Source organism: Scardinius erythrophthalmus (genome assembly GCF_964197995.2).
Source record: "Scardinius erythrophthalmus genome assembly, chromosome: 11".
Classification (NCBI taxonomy): Eukaryota; Metazoa; Chordata; class Actinopteri; order Cypriniformes; family Leuciscidae; genus Scardinius; species Scardinius erythrophthalmus.
Genome location: NC_138231.1, coordinates 39,871,714 through 39,893,790, shown reverse-complemented (window position 1 = coordinate 39,893,790; position 22,077 = coordinate 39,871,714). Strand labels below are relative to the sequence as shown.

The 22,077-nt window shown below is 37.6% G+C and overlaps 1 protein-coding gene across 2 annotated transcripts in view; it reads right to left on the bottom strand.

The window, feature by feature from the left end:
- Positions 1–17,008, bottom strand: part of nhsl1b (NHS-like 1b) — a 107,375-nt gene extending 90,367 nt beyond the window's left edge. For both annotated transcript variants that reach the window (XM_081378061.1, XM_081378060.1), the window contains exon 1: positions 16,487–17,008. In XM_081378061.1, the coding sequence (XP_081234187.1) occupies positions 16,487–16,808 (322 nt within the window). In that variant the 5' untranslated portion in view covers positions 16,809–17,008. The remainder of the gene's footprint in view (positions 1–16,486) is intronic.
- Positions 17,009–22,077: the final 5,069 nt, after the last annotated feature.

Genomic DNA, 22,077 nt, shown 5'->3' with positions numbered 1-22,077 from the left:
TTTTTTAAATGTCGCAGAAGCACTTTGTTCCTACATGAACTGCCTACCTATTTGCACTTCAATAAAAAAAGACTTTGTGGTATTTGGCATATTTGTTTTTGCAGTAGTTTTCGGGGGGTTATTTTTCCTGTAAAGATATCGAGATATATATCGTATATCGAGATATAGCAAAATATATCGAGATATATTTTTTGCTCCATATCGTCCAGCCCTAGTCGCAAAGCATTACTGTTGTAAGAGCATTTCACGGTGAATAAAACATTCTGGGGTCTGTGTGGCATTTCCTTTGTAGAGCTTGGTCACAGTGGGACGTGAGGCCCTGGCTCGGCTACACGCCACACACACACACACACACACACACACACGTATATGAACACACACACCCTCAAACTATGTAATCCAAGTCATGTGAAGAGTGAAGGAGAAAATGAAGTCTAATAAGAGAGTTCAGAGGGGACACGAGAGAAGGAGCGAGAGGGGTAGAAGAGCTTTAAGAAGTGACAAGGAATTGGAGGAGTGAGTGAGGAAAGGAGAGAGGGGTTGGAGAGAGAGAGAGAGAGAGAGCGACAGATGGGGCTGGAAAATCTATGTTTATTTTTACTGAGCGACGACAGCAGACCACAAGCTATAGCTCCGGCACACAGACGCTCAGACACAATGAGCTTTATGTTTTCAGTGACACGAGCCCCGCTCACCTGCTGAAGAGCATCACTTACCCACGCAAAAGACGACTGAGAGAGATCGACTCTGTTTCAAACCTAGTGAGCTTCATATCTAGACTATCTTGATTTTAGATGACATAGGTGCTTTCCAATGAAAAATTATGCCAACATATATAATACCTCATTCAAAATCTGCTCTGTAAATAAAATGATTAATGTTTGTGTTTGAGCTATGTAAGGTTGTCATGGTGAACTTAGCACTCAACTAACTGCAATTAATTAGGGCTGTACGATTAATCGTAATTGATATCCAATTATGATTTTGGCTTACAACGATTATGAACAAGATAATTGAGATAAAACTATTATTGTGCTGCTTCCGCATTCCCATCCAGCGCACCTTCCTTTCATTCACAGCGGTGCGCTTTTATTCTTCCCTAAAAGCCCAAACTTAACATTCAAGTCGGCCAAATGAGTGAGTGTTGTAAAATGCAGTCTATCGTTGCTAAACTGTGGGGACGTGTTTGCTATGAAACATGCGCATTTAGCCGCAAATTAATTGAAAGTAAAGACATTAGAATGTTACATAGCCTAACCGTTTTAAACTTTGATAAAAAAAGCACCAAATCAGCATATTAGAATGATTTCTGAAGGATCAGTAGCCGCAAATTTAAATTGCGAATTGAAAATACGCCCAATGGAAACATCAATTTTGCAAAAAACTCCCATTTATCACACAAAAGTTTTTACGCTCGCATGAGGTGGTTTTTCAGGCAATTCGAAAAAAGAATATTTCGAAGTTCTTTATTAAATTCATAAAAGACAAAAGAATGACAGAAACACTGTATTCTAAACCTCTTTCCTTGCCATTAATGCTTGGATAACACGCCTACGATTCCTTCCATTAATAATAATAATAATAATGTCTAGTGCGGTACGTGGCTGTGATATATAAACTTACCAACGTCCATAGACATGACTTATCGCGAGAGTAAAAAAAAAAAAAAGACGTTTTAGTCGCATAACATCGCTTAATGGAAACGTCGTCATTTCGCAATAGTTTATCGATATTTAGGGGAAAAAAGTGAAAAAAAGAATAAAAAAAAAAACGCAAAAGTTTTGCGCAAATCTTTAATGGAAACGTGCCTAGTGACACTGAAGACTGGAAAATTCAGCTGTGTCATCACAGGAATACATTTCTATTTAAAAAAAATATTTTTTTTATTGTAATAAAATATCACAATTTATTAAAGGAGGGGTGAAATGCTATTTCATGCATACATTCAGAGTTTTTTACACTGTTAAAGAGTTGGATTCCCATGCCAAACTAGCCTGGTTAAACCAGACCCTTCTCAGTTGAAACTGAGTGAAGGGTCTGGAGAAGCTATGTAGACAAATCATTTCCAAAGGGGCGTCACCAACCGACATAGCTCAGCTTGATTGACAGATGATCTGACCAATCAAACTTCGCCATCCGCCATTTTGTCCGACAAAGCAGTCAGGAGAGTAGTAACAGGATTTGAACTTGAAAAACGGAGTGTACTGACGCCTTTCCGTGGTTAAAACAACATTCCTTCTTATGTTTGTTCATGTTTATTTGAGGCTATAAATTAACTAGTAGGAAGAGATGATCGGTTCACAAGAACAGCTTTAACTGATGCTCTACAGCGATCTGTCACGGCACATTAAAGAGCAACAAAACGGTATTTATGGTTTAAATTTCTTTTAAAAAATTACCAAATTTGAAAGCTGAGACTTTGTTTAATATGTTTAATATCAAACGTAACCGAAAAGTAGCCTGCTCTGTCCTGTCTGCCAGCGTGTTGTCAGTCTCCTCTCTGCTCCGCAATGTATTTTTCACTGCGTGAGAAGAACTCCTTCAGCGTCGCTGCGCTGTCGTCATCATGTAAATCCCTCCCCCAACGTTTCTGATTGGTGCCGCGATTTCAGCGGCACAGTAATGAGTTTGAATGGGCTCTTCTCCAGACTATCCTGAAGAGAGAATTGAAATTCGCCGGAAGTAGTCTGGGTTTTCCCAGGCTAATGCCAAACATGGACAAAGTTTCAAAAATTAAATTGTACATTTGAAGGAGTATTTCTGTGCCAAAAATGCTCCTTCCGGTTTGTCACAAGTTTCGGAAAGTTTTTTTAGAGTATGGGCATGTGTGACGTCAGATGGGGCGGAATTTCCTTATATGGGTCCTAAGGGCACTTCTATCGGAAGAGCGCGGGCGCAACCGTAGACCAGAGCGAGAGAACCAAAGCAGTTCGCCCATCAAAGCGCTGTGCTCGGCTTTAGGGAAGTCAATGTCACCAAAGAAGTGGGTTTTTGGTTGCCAGGGCAAGACAACCCTGCACAGATTCCCAAAGAACCCGGCGTTAAGGGACCAGTGGATGGAGTTTGTTTTTCCAGAGCATCAACGGGGTTGTGCAAGACTGTTTGTTCCCTGCATTTTGACGATGATTGTCTTATAAACAAAGCCCAGTCGCAGACGCCGGATTTGCAGATCGTCTAATACTTAAGGATGGAGCAGTCCCAATGATAAAGGTTCACGGTCGTGCGTTGGAACCGCAGGCGGCGAGTAAAACTGCTTGTCTGCTTCAAATGTCAGAGTGTTGTTAGCTATCGGCGCAGAAGCATAGCTTTAGCACCGCCCGCACGGCATGCCTCCAGCCGCTCGTTTTTTTCCGGAAAGACTCGGTACAGCCTATCTTTCTTTTATAAATATAATAAAACTAAAGACTTTTTGGAGATATGAAGGATGCAGTACTACTCTATAGGTACTCAAGATTAACATGAGATTGACTGAAAATGAGTGTTTCACCCCCCCTTTAATGTTTTTACTGTATTTTTGATTACATAACTACAGTCTTGGTAAGCATAAGAGAGAAAATCAGTCAAAATCCTACCATCTCTTTACCGAGTTTGAACAGTAATGTATAGCTATATCATATGACACTATGACTTGCAAGAGAATAAATAAATAAACAAATAAACAAATAGTACCTCATGTCAAAAATATTGCTCTTCAGGAAATAACTGTACTGCGTCATTCAAGTCTCCAGTGCTCTATTTGTGCATATTCTGAGAAATGTTTGTGTTTATGTGGTGCCTGGGTGTACCGTGCCATGCCCAACATAATTTCTCAAGTGGCCGCTTTGAGGTTTGTGTCCAAACAACATTCACAGAGGTGAAAACACCATAGAGCATTGAACTACCACAAACACCACCCATACCAGACCAAACCAAACCACTTCCACTCCTGAACCTATGCCTCCAGCTAACAGCCCATGGGAGAGGCTCTCCAGTCTGGGAGGAACGCTAATGATCTGTCCTTTCAAACGGGCTGTACCTCTGAGAAAAGCACCTTTGACCTCAAACAAAAGGGAGGGTGTTTTTTTACCCTAATCCAAAAACAGTCCAACAGGCCTCATTCTGACATGATTAAGACTGATGTGGAAAGCTTCTGTCACTGCAGAAGCAGAACTGACTAATAAATGAGTCTCCAAGAGGAGAAGAGGATCATGATATGGAGTCTAGTTATGAACACATGGACAAGATAAATGCCACCTGGATCACAATACCTTCGACACTTGCAATAAAACAAACGCTTCATAAAATAAAACTGAGGCACACATTTTTTTTCTTCATGTTTATAACTATTGCTTTCCTTATCTCATTTCTGGGAGCTTTTTTTCTGGTTGAACTACATTTCATTCTTTGTCTTACACTTGGCCTGTAATGAGTAATTTCAAGCAGATTAACATGAAGATATCTAAAAGGCTGATCATGGTGGTAAACGTGATTCCAACACGTACAACATGTTCCTGGATCAACATTTTTGTTGATTCTGGAACAACATTCCAATCAATTAAGTCAGATTTGAGGGTCAAGTTTACAGTTTTTTTTCAAGTTAGCTTACAACCATGATTAGGTGCTTCTACAACAGTGTCATTCACATATTATTTTCATCTGATTTTAGGGATAAGGTATTGGTAGGTTTAGGGGTAGGGATAAGGTTAGGACCAGGGATGCACCAAAATGTTCTTTTGGAAAATTCTGGTGGCGACGGTGAGAGCGACGATGTAACAATATTGGTACCGAAAAAAGGAGCACGTACTGCACAGAATACAGTACGAGTTAGGAAAAGAGACAATTTTTTGTTACTTTTAAGTTCAGCACTTTATTAATAACTGAAAGTCCTGTGTAGACAGCATTTTTTTTTTCTTTTTTTTTTTTACTTGAGTGCAATAAATGTTTTGGTTGAAAAAATGAGAATAGTGTAAGAGAATCTCAATTCCCATGGAGAAAAATTCAATTGTGATTCACATTTCGGCAAGGATAGTGCAACACTAGCTAAAATCAGTAACCGAAACAGATGTTTAATTAGCGCTTCTCCGATGGCACATTTCACGCACACAAAGTGAATAAGTTACAACAGTTAAACGTCAGCTGTGTGGACACTAGCTCTGGATTGACAATATTAATTTCGATTAATTTCTGTTGATGCGCAGCGTGAACAAAACTTCAACAAAATATGTTGTACCAGGAACATGTCTAACTTGGAAAAATTGCTGTGATCAGCAGAAAGTCAGGGTTCCCACTTTCCACAGATTTTGACCAGTAAACTAGTCAGTTGTGATTAGACAAGAACTATAAAAAATGTATTTTAGAGAAATGTAAAAAAAAAAGAAGCAATAAAGAGCAGAGAAAAAAAATAATTATATATAAAAAAAATCATAATGATCAGAATTGTTTTTTATCGTTTGAGATTCACTTATAATGTAAGTAACATTTTTTGCACATGCAAAAAAGACATTTCATATGATATACTGCATCATTCACTCACAAAAATGATTTTCAACCCTCATTCTGACTCTCTGTCACAAACGCTCAGTTTTAGTGCAATGTCTACTTTAGGACTTCTCAGTAAATGCCCACTATTATGATTGATTAATGTCATTGCATGGGAAAAAGATACCCAATAATTCTACAGTTGACAATGATGAGATCATTTCATTAAATTTTTTTTATTTCTCACAGTTTATAAAACCCACCCCACAAACATTAGAGGTATGGTTATGCAACTCTGCCTTAATATTTCCCCCCAGGTTGTTTTAAAAATCTGATGTTTACACAATAGTCAAAATTCATCTCCCAGTTTTCCATCTGCTTCTTCTAAAGTACGTCACAGGATGACTAAGCATAATACCTAAAGCCAGAAACTCATAAAGCCATGTTAACACTCACCAAAAGCCTCATCATTTGAGTCCATTCATTCTTTATCATACCTACACCTAATTGACCTATAATGAGAAAAACTTGAGTCACAAATCCAAATGTGAGATATTTCCATTTGTTTACCTTCCCTGGACCCCCATATTAATGAATGCGTGGGCAGTGGGCACACGCCAACATATGTCTGCGCAAGCACATGGGTTGTTTGATCCGTTGTATTATGCGGTGAGATAGCTCTGAAAACACAATGGCTATTGGATTAGGCCTGAGAACAAGGACAACACAGCTTTCATCACATTTATCGCTAACATGAGCGAGTTACGGGACACAGCAGCCCCTCTGCCCTGCCCCAGGGTTTCTTTGATGGAAAAACAAACCTGAGCCTACAGACAGAGCTTGGGCACGTGGGCCAGTGAAAGCACAAAGCAAACACGTAGTTCCAGATCCAGGAGTGGCCACTGAGAAAAACAGGACAATCAAAGCTGTATGACTATGAACCATGAATAAATAGTCCTATTTACAAAGTTACAATCTAATGTAATTTTGAGATGAAAAGCACATGGCTTCGTCATGCATTTGGAATCCCACAGTGCCCGTAAATCCCGGTAACCAAGGACTTAAACTACAAAACGGCATATTTTTCAAAGTCTACAAGAGCAGAAGGTCCTCATAGCACTGTAATGCCACAAGTAATCCACCTGGCTTTAGGATAGGAAATAAACTCTATAAACTGCTCTAAACTCCAAAAACATGGCATACAATACATAGTAAAGGCTTCATAAGAGGACATGAGGTCAGTCGAGGCCAGATGAGATGGATCAGGAGGATCAGGTCACACTCGGGTAGGAGAGACTGGTGAGATCTGAGAGAGCAAGATCAAGAGGAACATCAAGGACTTAAAAACAAAACATTAAATGGACACACACATCTGGACCAGCCAATACAGTATATGAAAGGCAAGGACATCAAGAAAGCTTCCAACTGCAGGATGATTGTAAAAATAAAGGGCACTGAAAAGCAGAGACAGAAAGCAAACCGTCCAACGGATTCTGTGATTCAATTTCACACAATGCAGACCAAAGACATTTCTGAGACGTTGGATGACAGTACTTAGAAAATGTACATACTTGGATGTCATTTGTTGCATTGTTGGGACCCACTTAGGGTTTAAACCTGCACACCATTGACTAGCCTCTCTACCAGGGCCTGGCAGAATATCCAAGATTAAAGACTGACAGTCCGTCAGTCCATCGAAACCTGTTACATAACCGCATCTTTCATCCGCCTCACTCAACTTACAGTATTCTGTTCCTTGTGTAACTCTGCTCCTCCTTGTGCGTGTGATTTCAAATCTTCCTTCTGCCTTTAATCCATCTTACTTAACCTCCAGATGTCCAGAGTGGTGAACCTGACTGCATCTGACTAAGGGAAAACATAGTATTTCCACAGACATAACAGTACACACCTTAAAGGGTATATTGCAGGATTTTTTCTTTTTTTTCTTTTATAACCTTGTATGAAAATACCATATTAAAAGTTAATGCAGGATTTAAAAATGTTTTGAAAGCCATAAGGGTACAAATGTAGTAGAAAACGTGACAGTTTCCTTGAATATTTGAAAAAAAAAATTTTTTTTATTCATGGTCACCAAAATGGGGCAATTAAAAGCCTTCATAAAGCCCTCCTTCTTCTGGAAACTGTCTCCTAATGGCTGACACAACACATGCAGGTAAGGGTCCAATACTAGCTTTGCTATTGCCTGATGATAATAATCTGTACAATATTGTGATCTGAGCATAGCGTTACCTATTGTCAGCTAATGTGTAGGCTATATGAAATAAACAGTGCTTTATTTTTTCAGCTACAGTGAGTGAATTATTGGTGTAGCATATTTAACAGAAACATTCAAGAAAAAAATTAAATTAACAAATATAAAAATAAAACACTATAGACTTCACTGTATAAATTATACATTGATACTTATTAAAGCTATTATTAAAGTTCTCAGAGCAGTGAGTGATTTTCTCAGTTTTTTGTTGTTTTATTAACATTAAAGGGATAGTTCCCCCAAAAATGAAAATTGTCATCATTTACTAAAGTTGTTTTAAACCCAAATAAGTTTCTTTTCTCTAGTTTAACACTAGTTTATAAATAAATAATACAAATATCTCCCTGCTATTTATTTGACACATTTATAATCATTACTTTTTGCGGTGCCTTGTGGCAAGCTTTTAGTGGATTAATGGCTTAAATTAAGACTACTAGTCGACTAGAAAAAAACTTTAGTCGGGGCAGCCCTAGTAATGTGTAAACAGCGTTTAAATAGTAGGCACTTTACACTTCACTCTACCGTTAACCTAGATAAATGTGCGGTGGGTTTTTTACCTTCTGAAGTAATGCGATGGGTTTTGCAAGCAAAATATACATATTTAAAACTTTTTGCATGGACACCACCGTCTCCGGGACGGTCACGGAAACCAACACCACCGTCTCCAGCACGGACACCACCCTCTCCGGGACGGGCACGGGCACCACCCTATCCGACATGGGCACGGACAACACCCTCTCCGGCACGGGCACCAACACCACCGTCTCCGGCACGGACACAACCCTCTCTGGCACGGACAAACGTGAATTTGACTTGGTTACATGAGACTCACCAACAGCAGTTACACAAACAAAACTATGTCAAAACAAATACGGACACCGGAACTGGCAAGGGCACCAGAACTGGCATGGACACCGGCATGGACACAACAGGACAAAAAAACGTTAATTTGACATGGTTACATGAGACTCGCCAACAGCGGTTACACAAACAAAACTAGACAAGATACAATGGAAACATGAGGGCTATTTATACATCAAGACTAATTGACTAACAAGAAACACCTGTGAACAATCAAGACGATCAGCCAATAAGAATATGACACTAGGGGTGGGCGAAATAACAAAAATATCACATCGCGAAAAAATCTTTGTCATTATTTTCTTTGTTATTAAAAGATAAGAACGAGTAAACATTTACAATAACTCAACGTCCGAACTGCCATTGCGATCCATTGCTTTCTTATTGTTTAAATTGGCCGCACTCCCTCCCGTTAGGCGTTTTTCAGATGCGGAAGTAAATTCTTCTCACAAAAACGACTCCAAAAGCCTTAGTAGCATTTTATAAGTATATATTTAAAGAGAATCTAGTTCCTACATCCTTTTTCTATACTTTGACTCACTGGGTACTCTAACCTGCAATATGCCGTTTAATAGAACCGTAATAATTCAGAACAAAACAATTACAGGTGTCATACAACTTTGGATCAATAATATCCCTCAGACTGATTTCAAAATCTTTGCATATGGGTAACACAAAAAACAATTCATACATCCATATCACAATTTCCTTCTAATCTTCAAAGATAGACCAAACCTTCAGCCACTCACTTCCACAATTCATTTTCTTTCTTTTTTTTAAATAACACTGCATGCGATTGGCAAAATAGGTGCAAAAAAGGTCATTTTGGATCATGATCACAAACTACTTCAGCATCTTATTGTCAGGCTTTCATAAATTTGAAAAATGAGCACCAAATGCTTAAAATGACATGCAAAGTCATCTCAAATCCAAACCAACCATTTGGAATTTTGGGTAGTCATTTAAAGTAAGTGCTCTCTCTGGCTGCACCTTACCTTGCCCTGTGGACATGCTTTGCAAGCTGTGCCTGAACAGAGTTACATTTTTTGGAGAGTTGGGTGGAGAATAACTAATACAGCAATGTGGAAGGATCTGCTCTATAGCTGTTTGCACACAGTGGTTTTGTGCACTAAGATGCTGTGTCACAGAGGCATCAAACATAAAAACATGTAGATGTTTTCTACAGTGCTGTAAATACTATTATAACACTAATGCACTTACCTAAGACCACTCAAACACATGTGAGAGCGTTTCACACTGGGAAAAATGTCCCATTTACAAGCAGAAAGGGAAATCATACTTTCACATGTCCAGGCTTGATGTTATCTGGCTTTAATCCTCATGGCTTTTGCAAGCCTAAAATCCCAGCACTTATACGGGTAGATTCCCTGTTTCAAAGGGATGAGCCAGGGAAGAAATGCATCAAAAACATTTTAAATGGACATAAGGCTTTGCAGGTTAAAGCTCACTGTCTGTCTACTGTACTTTGCTTTCTGGACTGTTTCCTAAACCTCAAGCAAAAAGACTAAATAGATGCACTGAAATAAATATTGATATAATCTTCTTCATGTAATGACCATAATTAACTGTCAAGTATTAAAATTCAATACTATTTCGTCAAAAAAGCACTGCTACAATGCTGCAAGTGAATATAGACATAATATAGGCTACAGTATGAATATGGATATAAATTGATATTCATTTTGAGATAGTCAAAGATTGTATTTAGCAGTTGTTAAATTATTAAATAACCATTAGATGACGGTTAAGGTAATCTAAAAGTAAAATAGTGGAAATGAGCTGCACAATTAAATATCCAAATTGGCCAATACGATTTTAACAAACAATTATATATAAATATAGATTGTATCTATTTAACATTCATCAGGCCAAAATAAATAGGCTACATAAATACAATAGAACATAAACCCTTTTCAGGTAGGCTAGGTCTAACAGTAGTTTTCAGGAACAAAAACTGAATAAAGTAATTAAATTTAAAACAACACTGCATATTCTTCAAAGTGTAAATAAAATGTATATTAATCCTTATTAAATTTTCAAAAGTTATTTAGACAAGAGGAGTGATTGTTTTTTTCTTTTGTTGTTTGATTAACAATAAAAACAGGAATATTATTATTAACATAATATTAGGCTGCTGTCACTTTGAGACCTTATTTTTGAGCCCTGCTATATTTTGTACTCATTTCATTTTGTTTTGGCAAGTATTTAATTATTTTACCCAAAGAAAAACATTGGATTATGCAACATACGTTATACAACCCAGTTTTGGTTTATTATCAGACTTTTCATGTTATAGCCTATATGCAGATGGTTTAGAATTGATCAAAAACTGGCTTATAAATACTGGTGACCAGTCGGTGCACCAAATACTGGTTTATAATACTGGCTTATATACTGGTGACCATCGGTGCATCTCTACCCAATACCCGATATGATACTGATATATCACGCATCCCTAAAAAAGATGGATGGACTAAAATAGTCATGATAAAGTCAAAATATTTAGCTCAAAACTAAACAAATATTGAAATATAGAGTCAGTAAAACTTCTAGTTATTCCCTCCGTTAGTTTGAGGGAATAACTATACATTGTTAGTTTAACAATGTATAGCCTAATGCAGTATATATTGGGAATCAGTAAATTTGGTGGTCGGCTGAACAGGCTTTTGGGAATAGTTTGGCCAACAGCTGATGTGCAATTGAGGCTGTATGTTTAAGTGAGTTTCTCTGAATGTAGGCTCTAGATACACTGATTTTGTGTGGGTAAAACCAGCCTTTGTTGCATATATCAGGGGCTGAGGTCTTGTGGTGGTCAGTGAATGAAAGAATGATTCTGCTCTTTTCCCATGCCGAGTGCTCCGGAGGTTAAATGTGATGATTTTCCCTGGGTCTGGCTTTGGGTTGGACTTGGACCCAGAAATCCCTTCTGAGTCCGTGCATACAAAACACACCAAACAAAGAGAATAAAAAAAAAAAGAGAGAGAAGTAGAAAAAAAGATAGGCTATTCCTGACCATGAGAAAAACAAGGAATTATGAACCCTTAACTGTGATAATCTCACAGATCTTTAATAGATGCAACGACACTGACAACAATCGGACAACAACGATAAAAACTACGCCTAAGTGAGTCCTAATTAGACCTCTGAGGTTTGTAGAGTAAACACACAATCGGAGAACACGGCAATCACTTGATCTGTAAGCTCACTGGTGTAATCATTTACTCACTGATATACTGTAGATAAAGGTGAACTGGAACACTATTGTTTGTGTGATAAACTCCACCCTTCTAGGCCATCATATGCAAAACAAAGTCAAGCAGCAGACCTAGAAAAAGCCTGAGTGGAGCAGAAGGAACAGACACACACACTAAAAATATCCAGGGAGGACAGACAGAGAAATTCCACAGCTCAGTAGGAGAAGTGTGTCTAAATGTGTTTGAAAACCACCAGTGTTACAGTAATAAAACAATGTGTTTGTAATCTAACAGAACTGCATCGCCCAAAGAAGCTTGTAAAACATATTGTGAGCCGGATTATTATGGAGTTGTCCTGGAGTCGTTAAGTGGTTCAGACAGTTTGGGCTGGTAACCAAAAGGTTAGAAAAGCGTGCAAGGGGTGATTCAAGAGCTTTCATCGTTGTGCCTTTGAGCTCGATGATCCTGTGACTGTCCCTTTAAAGACAGCATTGTAATTTGCCTTATTTAAAAGGGCATACTCAGCGCTTGACAATAAAAACTACCTGATGGCCCGCAGACATCATAAACGACGCTTGGAACAGTTGACAAAACTGGTGGGCGATAAACAATTTCATATTGAGATCATAATAAAATTTGATGAAAAGCTCTGGACATTTTTATTCGATATGGATTAATCTAAGAGCATCACACAGCAGAAATAAACGCAACAACAGCCAGTCAGTGCATGTTGCTAATGAGTGATTTCTGCCTGTCTCTGTGTGAATGAACGGCGGGGTTTCGTCTGATACACAAACTCACATGCACGTGACAATCACGCAGATTTCAGCGTCTGCCGTCTCAATATATGACGACATGAACACAAACTTAATCTCCAGAGCTGCTTTGAGACTCAATTCACAAGCTTTTCACCAATTCAGTTGAGAAAAACTACCATCAAATACACACTGAAACTGAAAGATCTTCACAACAAACAGTGTGGCAGGGCAAATAAAAAAGTTAACCAATGGAGTATTTGAACCACAAAATGATAACTGCATGCATACTATTAACCTATTACTGTCAAGTCAGCTTCATTTATATAGCACTTTTTACAATACAGATTGTCTCAAAGCAGCTTTACAGTGATAATAAATTAATCCAACAAATATTGTTTTGGCTGCACAGCAGCTCTAGAAGAAAGTCATTGTCCAGCTTAATTGATTCATTTCTGTTGTAAAAATCATTAGTTATTAGGGGTCGCTTAAAACAATTTTCAACTGAAAACAGAAAACTTTCAATGCGTTCTTGCTGTTAATTTACTGTCCTAAATTAAAAATATAAAATAATAATAATAATAATAATAAAATCATGTAAGTTTTGCAAAGTAACTTAAAATGCAGTCTGGAAAAACAAAGGAACTTAGGATGACAAGCCTGACTAATCATCAGGTGTTTCTCCTTTAAGGCCAACAGAAGCTGACCTTGGCCCAACACCTTCAAGCTATACACAAACACATAGTGACCTTTAACAAACAAACACACACACACACACACACACACACACACACACACAGTCCTTCATTTAAATGTCAAATGCTCAAATATAAGGATTACAAAGCAATACATTTCTGACGTAACTGTTACCCATTCAGACACTGCTAGATCACAGAATAATCATCTCCTGCCAATCATCATAGAATAGAATAGAATAGAATAGAATAGAATAGAACAGAATAGAATAGGGCATTTATATAGCACTTTCATATGTACTACTGTACACCCAAAGCGCTTTAAACTCATATCAGCGGATCTCTCCTCAACCACCACCAGTGTGTAGCATCCACTTGGATGATGCGATGGCAGCCACAGTACAACGGCGCCAGTGTGCTCATCACACACCAGCTATAGGTGGAGAGAGGAGAGAGAGTGATAGAGCCAATTCAATGTAAGGGGATTATTAGGAGGCCATGATTGGTAAGGGCCAATGGGTGGAATGTGGCCAGGACACCGGGGTTACACCCCTACTCTTTACGAGAAATGCCATGGGATTTTTAATGACCACAGAGAGTCAGGACCTCAGTTTAACGTCTCATCTGAAGGACGGTGATCATCATCAACCAAGGTTGATTTTGAATGTGCTTTGCAAATAAATAAATTAAACTGAATTGAATTGAATAACAGTGTCCGGGTATGGTTAAGCATTGACAAAATTCTGACTTGTGTGAAAACATACGATTTGTAGGTAAAACATCACCATGAAGGTCCACCCCTAACTCTAACCCAGATTGCAGATTGAACAAAAATGTAAGAATGAGATTTTATGCATTCATAAGAATTGACAAGCAATTCATCAAATACTAAGGAACTGTGTTATTTGAGAACCTCTTGTCAATTCCAGCACTGAGCGCCACAGTGAGTCATGCATCCTGTCTGTCTGACTGACTGATGTGACGTGCTATTGTGGAGTTCATTATTAGCAATCCTCAGAAGGCCAGCCCAGGACATCCAAAGAGCAGCTCTGCCTGTGGGAAACTTCATTCACCTTCACAGATGACTCATGTCATTAGCAGTGTCAGTTAACCCTCTTTTAGAAGGCTGTCAATGGTAACATGCCAGTTTACAGTACACATACAATCCAATCCAACGACATAAGAGTCTGTTTTACTGTTTGCATCAGTGTGTAAGCAAAGCAGTGAAAAGTGGAAGTGGAGTGGGGAGCATCAGTGTTTTCCATGGAGCGCTCTGAGTGGGGTTTCTCTTACCAGTGAGAATGCATTTTAGAAAGTCTGAGCATCAGCAGAGAAGGGGAAATAGTGTTCACTCAGCTAACATGCTTTGTTCCAGTCTGATGGCTTTGATTAATGCCATTTTCATTTGCAGAGAGGAAATACAATCTAACTGGTCAAATTATATAAATATATGGTCTCCATGGTAAGTTTTAAAAAAAAAAACAGTTGTATAAAAGTTAGTTTAACTTAAGTTTTGTACAAAAAAAAAGGTCAGTTTGCACTTCTTCATGCATTTATTACACTAGCGTTCAAAAGTTTGGGGTTGGTAAGATTTATGATTTTGAAAGAAATCTCTTAAGCTCGCCAAGACTAAAATTCAGAAATAGAGTAAACTAAAAACAGTAATATTTTGAAATATTTTAATTTAAAATGAGTGTACTTTGATAACTTTTAAAATGTAATTTAATTTCCTGTGATGGCAAAGCTGAATTTTCAGCAGCCATTATTCCAGTCTTTAGTGTCACATGATCCTTTAAATCATTCTAATAATGCTGATTTTGAGATGCATTTGGTAATTTAAAGCATGTACACTACCGATCAAATTTTTGGGGTCAGTAAGATTTTTTAATGTTTTTAAAAGAAGTATCTTCTGCTCACCAATTCACTGTAATTTATTCCTGTGATCAAAGCTGAATCTTCAGCATCATTACTCCAGTCTTCAGTGTCACATGATCCTTCAGAAATCATTCTAATATGATGATTTGATGCTCAAGAAACATTCATTATTATAATCAATGTTGAAAACAGTTGTGTACATTTTTTTTTTTTCAAAATTCTTTGATGAATAGAAAGTTCAAAAGAACAGCATTTATTTAAAATAGAATATTTTCTAACATTATAGTCTTTACTGTACCTTTTGATCAGTTTAACTCATCCTTGATGAATAAAAGTATTGATTTATTTAATTTATTTCCCCCAAAAATAAAATGAAAATTCTTACTGACCCCCAACTTTTGAAGGGTAGTGTTTAATGTTACAAAAGCTTTAGATTTCAGATAAATGCTGTTCTTTTGAACTTCATCATGGCATCATGAAAGAAAAATGTAAATAAATGTTTTCAACATTGATAATAATCATAAATGTTTCTTGAGCATCAAATCATCGTATTAGAATGATTTCTGAAGGATCATGTGACACTGAAGACTGGAGTAATGATGCTAAAGATTCAGCTTTGATTACAGGAATAAATTGCACTTTGCTGTATATTCACATAGAAAACAGCTGTTTTAAATTGGAATAATATTTCATAATATTACTGTTTTTGTTTGTATTTTTAATCAAATAAATGCAGCCTTGGTGAGCAGAAGTCTTTTAAAAACATTAAAAATCTTACTGACCCCAAACTTTTGAACGGTAGTGTATTTTAAATAGAATTTTTGATCACTTTAATGAATCCTTACTAGTGCCTTAAGAAGGTGGGGTGTCTTTGGGGGTTTGCTACTGTTGGGGTGTCGGTGGGCGCAGATGGTAAGTTAAAGCAGATCTATCACGTTTGACAGGACTTCGGCCCTTAAGGGAAACTGCATTCTCTTCACCTCAAATCATTACACCAACAAAACGCCATGTGCTTGTCTCATAACATTCACACTCGCCTTTTGTCTTGCAGACCCAATCCATAGTGCAGCAGCCTTTCAAAGTTACATTTGGCATTCAATCGGCACGTGACACTATTAGATACGTGTTCTCCATAATCAAGAATCACGTAACAGCCAACAACTTTCACAAATAAGTCAGCAAGCATACCGTGTGCCAATGTTTAAGAAATCATAACATAATTTCTGTATATGAAATGGGTCTTGTTTTATGTTTATTAACTGATGGTCTGCTATATGTTTGTTTCTGACTTGCTCACAAAAGTCTTACCAACCATTAAAAAAGGCAACACATACATGACTGAGCCTCTAAACTTACGTATTTTAACTGTTTTGGGATCAAACTTGCGCGCGGTGAGCTGTAATCTCTCCAGACGCACTTGAATCCTCGATGTCCTTTGCGAGATCAACCCAGCCTGAGTCTGAATTCCCAGGAAAATGTCACTGGCATGACGCGAAAGGTCGGACAGTTGATACAGGATGCTGGTGAGCGAATGACAACAAACTTCTTCCAAAGAAGAAAACAAAACGGGTTTGCGAACTCTCCGACCGTCCGGAGTTATGAAGCTCTTCTCGGACACATCACTCCCTCTCAACCTGTTCACCAGCTGAGGCTCAACGGTTCTCTCGGGGAACGGCATTTTAAACCCTGTTTAAATTTGAGATGAACATCGGGTTGAGGCGATCTAAAATCCAAACGTTGTGTCCCAGAAGTTGCCGTGAGAAGACGGTCTATTCACAAAAGGTCCCGCCATAATTTTTGAAAGATGCAGGAGCAGTCCGGGACGTTGCCGCTAGTGTTCGGGAGCAACGGGGGAACATGCTTTTTGAAAGCAGTGAGTCGAGACTAAAAGTGAGTGAATAGAAAGTCTATGGAAAACAAGGAAAAGGCTTCCTAACCACCTGTATAACTGGAACTGGATCGGCGAATCCACAGCGCTGTGAGGGAGTGGTTACCTGCCTTTAGCGCCTGCTGCGTGGAAAACCTGGAGTGGATCTTTTAGTCATTTTTCTTGAATGTTCCTTAACCCAGTGGTTCCCAAACCTGTCCTGAAGGACCCCCAACACTGCACGTTTTCTTTGTCTCTCTAATCAAACACACCTGATTCAATTCATCAGCTCATTATCACATGGGTTAATGAGCTGATGAGTTGAATCAGGTGTGTTTGATTAGGGAGACAAAGAAAACGTGCAGTGTTGTGGGTCCTTCAAGACAGGTTAACCGGTTAAATTCCTAAAACAAAGTAAATATACAGGACATTTAATACTGCTTATTTTTTATTTTAAATACAATATTTATTTTATTAAGGGTGTCAAAACAGATTGTTGGGGGTCTTACAAAGTACATTAAACAGATGTAATTCTTCATATTACATAAGAAACATTTCAGTAGCATTTCCAAATAAATCTGTAAAAACATTTTTAAATGTCGAGATGAACAGATTTCCATATAAATGATCCTCATGTGAATTAAGTTATTAGGAAACAATTCATACAGAGCATATAGAAAATAATAAGTTTGATATGACTTAAAAGATGACTTAGAGAAAATGAAATACAAAAATAAAAGTACAAAAATAAAATAAGTTGTAATACATAAAATAAAGTTAAAACAGACGACTTCTTTCCTTTACCAAGTCAAGTATGTTATTTAGTTCAGCAGTACAGTTCAATAGTGCAATATTAAGTAGCCTAGTTTATTTACAGTTGTTCTTGAAACAGTTGTTCTTGCTTTAGGTAGCCTAGCTTTATTAATCTTACAGTATAAATAGCACCTTGTTTATTTTAGAAAAGGTTAAGGACTAGGCTACTGTAGGCTATACCAGTCTATATAAAAAGTCAACACAAATTAAATAAATAGCCTATGAATTGCCTATGTTTTCTTGTGAAAAGAGAAAAAGTTGATGTTGTGAAATGCCAATGTTTCATATCTAGCCTACACTATAGCTCCTTCTTGTGGTTGCAAGTGTAGTATGCTCTTTAAAAAAGAACAGCGCTAGAAAGGATCATAGAAGTTTTTTGTTCGGCTGCAGTGTTAAGGAAGTGGACTATTGTTTGTTGTGTCAATGGAATTAGCTGAGGTAGCCGTTTTGGATGGGTGATAGTGATACTCATTTTCCTGTTATTATTGAACCTGCTGAAACTTCCTTTTGCATAGGAAAATCATGACCTATGGCTGACAGAACTACATGGGTCACTACCTGCTCCAAACTACCATTCTTATGGTCTCCTTGTTTGTAAAAGCAGATTCATTAATGCACATAATGAAATGCCTGTATCTGTCAATATGGGCCTACAGTATTAGAAATTCTAAATAATATTTCATTAAAATAGGCAAAAAGTAAGCATTTTTTTTTATTTCACTGTACATTTTTTATAAAATAAAGCATTTCTATTACAATACCATCTAGGTGGATCTGGAAAAGTAGAGCTGCATCCGAAATCACATAGTTCCTACTATATTGAAGGCGAAAAAACAGTGGGCCTATATGAAAAAACAATTATGTCCGAAAGTTGGCTACTTATACAAGAGTAGATAAAAAGCACCCACTACAACCTACCACTTCACGAGATTCTGAAGAGTGCATATGACGGACATTTTACTATCCCATGAGGCCACAGGAGAGGATTTGTGAATGGTAGTGAAGCGATGCAACAACGCTGGTAGGTCACATAATAATGACATGGCGTATGTAATATGTCCAGATTACATTCATTTATAGAACATACTTTTTTAGCACTTTTTTTTCCTGAAGTTATTACTTCTTAAAAATAAGTAATATATGTACCTAATAAAGAGTATCTATAAAATCGCATCGTACGTCAAAATTTGAACCGTTTTTTAAAAATATTTTATTGTTAAAAAAAAAGATAAGTAGTTGAAACTCAATAGGCCTACATTTAAAAATAATACCAAAAAACATTTTTTTTTTCAATTAATGCAGTATTTCAGATTTATATAGATAGGCCTTTTAAATCCAATTTTTGAAGTCAGATTAGTACGGTGACGCATTGCAGCCACATACACATTTTTTCCACTCAATTATGTCGTAGGCTAATAACGAGATCTTATGTCGTTAAAACGACATATTTTCTCGTAATAACGAGATCTTATGTCATTAAAAGGACATATTTTCTTGTAATAACGAGATCTTATGTCGTTAAAACGAATTTTTTTCCTCGTAATAACGATATCTTATGTCGTAATAACGAGATGTTCTGTCGTTAAAACGACACATTTTCTCGAAATAACGAGATCTTATGTCGTTTTAACGACATCTTTTCTCGTAATAACGAGATGATATGTCGTTACAACGACATATTTTCTTGGCCTTATGCTGCGTTCCAGGCAACCTGTAACCCGTGTTTTCCAACTCGTAACTGGGAGTACATCGATCTAGTACGAGTTCACGGGTGGGAAGTCACGGGTTTGACTGCCGTTCCAGTGCACTTTCACAGGTATAAGGTTGGAAAAACACGGGTTACAGGTTGCCTGGAACGATGTACTCCCAGTTACGAGTTGTAAAAACACGGGTTACAGGTTGCCTGGAACGCGGCATTATAAGGACATATGTAGTCATATACAAAATATGCCTTTATCCACATAAAATTGATAGCCAATGTCTTTATCATACATCTACGTTCAAAAAGCTGAAGAAATAGCAGTCCCCAATGGACATTCATGTTAAAAGATCAAATTCTGTACACACATTATTAATAGCAGATGAGCCCAGAATACGAACATTGCGTTTAATTGCACATTAAGCTAAGCGTTTTCCTCCCATATAGAAAACCCTTATAATAAAGAAAAAGTTTAGGCTAATGTGGTTTAGGCTACTTCAGTGATAAAGATCAAATGCTGTACACACCTTAATAAACCATATCCTACAGAAAAGCAGATGAGCCCAGAATATGAACGCAATGCATTTAATTACACGTTAAGCGTTTTCCTCCCATGAAAACCCTTTATTATAAAGGAAATAAAGGTGGCTCTTAACGTGTCTTTCTATGGGAGGATGGCATTGCGGTGCACAGCAAATCCTTTAAATGGTATTCAATGCAAAACAAAAATGAAAAATATAAGTAGCCAATAAAATAAACAAATAATTGTGCCATTAATTAGCCCTCAAACAATATTTATTTAAAAGCTTAAACAAATTTATTTAAAGAAAAACACCAGTGTTGGGCGTTTATCTGTATCCTACATAATCAGATTAATATAGGGGGAACAGAATCCGACGGCAAAAAAAACAGCTTTCAGAATCCGTTCCCCCACTCCCATAATGAGAGGTGCTGATGTAATGGCTTAAAAAAGGCTGATTTTATTTTTGTGTGTGGATGGAGCTTAACTTGCATCAGTTTAAAGAATATATTTTTTTGCCTTTTATTATGATAGGACAATATAGTATCAAGAAAGTTTGACGAACCGGAACTTGAACTCGGGTTGCAATAAGCTGAAAATCAAAGAATGCCATTGCATAGTGCAGTGGTTCTCAACTCCAGTACTCGGGACCCGCTGCTCTGCACATTTTGTATGTCTCTCTTATCTGACACACTCAAATCAGTTCATGGAGTCTCTCCTGACGAGCTGATGATCTGATTCAGGTGTGTTAAATAAGGGAGACATGCAAAATGTGCAGAGCAGTAGGTCCCGAGGACTGGAGTTGAGAACCACTGGCATAGTGTACTGACCACTAGGCTATTGGGTTTAGAAATCAGCTGCAATGTGATAAATATTAGAACCTCACTGTGTAAGAAACATAGGGGGAACAGATTCCGACGGCAAATAGTTCAGCTGTCAAAATCCGTTCCCCCACCCCAATGATGAGAGATGTTGATGTATCGGCTTAAAATATGCTTATTCTATTCTGTGTGTGGATGGCGCTTAAACAGCATCAATTTGATAAATATTAGACCCTTAGTTTGTCAGAAATATGCGGGGAACAGAATCTGACGGCAAAAAAAAAACAGCTGTCGGAATCCTGTTCCCCCACTCCCATTATGAGAGGTGTTGATGTAATGGCTTAAAAAATGCTGATTTTAATTTTGTTTGTTGATGGAGCTTAACTTGCATCAGTTTAAAGAATATATTTTTTTGATTTTTATTATGATAGGACAGTATAGTATCAAAAAAGTTTGACGAACCGGTACTTGAACTCAGGTCGCAATAATCTGAAAAACAATGATCACCAGGGGACAGTGTACTGACCACTAGGCTATTGGGTTTAAGAATCTGTTGCAATGTGATAAATATTAGAACCTCATTGTGTAAGAAACATAGGGGGAACAGAATCCGACGGCAAAGAGTTCAGCTGTCGAAATCCGTTCCCCCACCCCAATGATGAGAGATGTTGATGTATCGGCTTAAAATATGCTTATTCTATTCTGTGTGTGGATGGAGCTTAAACAGCATCAATTTGATAAATATTAGAACCTCAGTTTGCCAGAAATATGGGGGAACAGAATCCGACGGCAAAAAAACAGCTGTCGGAATCCGTTCCCCCACTCCCATTATGAGAGGTGTTGATGTAATGGCTTAAAACATGCTGATTTTATTTTTGTGTGTGGATGGAGCTTAACTTGCATCAGTTTAAAGAATATATTTTTTTGCCTTTTATTATGATAGGTCAGTATATTATTAAGAAAGCTTGACGAACCGGGACTTGAACTCGGGTCGCAATATTCTGAAAAACAATGAATATCAGAGCAGAGTGTACTGACCACTAGACTATTGGGTTTAGCAAGAAACTGCAATGTACTAAATATTAGAACCTCATTGTGTACAAAACATAGGGGGAACAGAATCCGACGACAAATAGTTCAGCTGTCGAATTCCGTTCCCCCACCCCAATGATGAGAGATGTTGATGTATCGGCTTAAAATATGCTTATTCTATTCTGTGTGTGGATG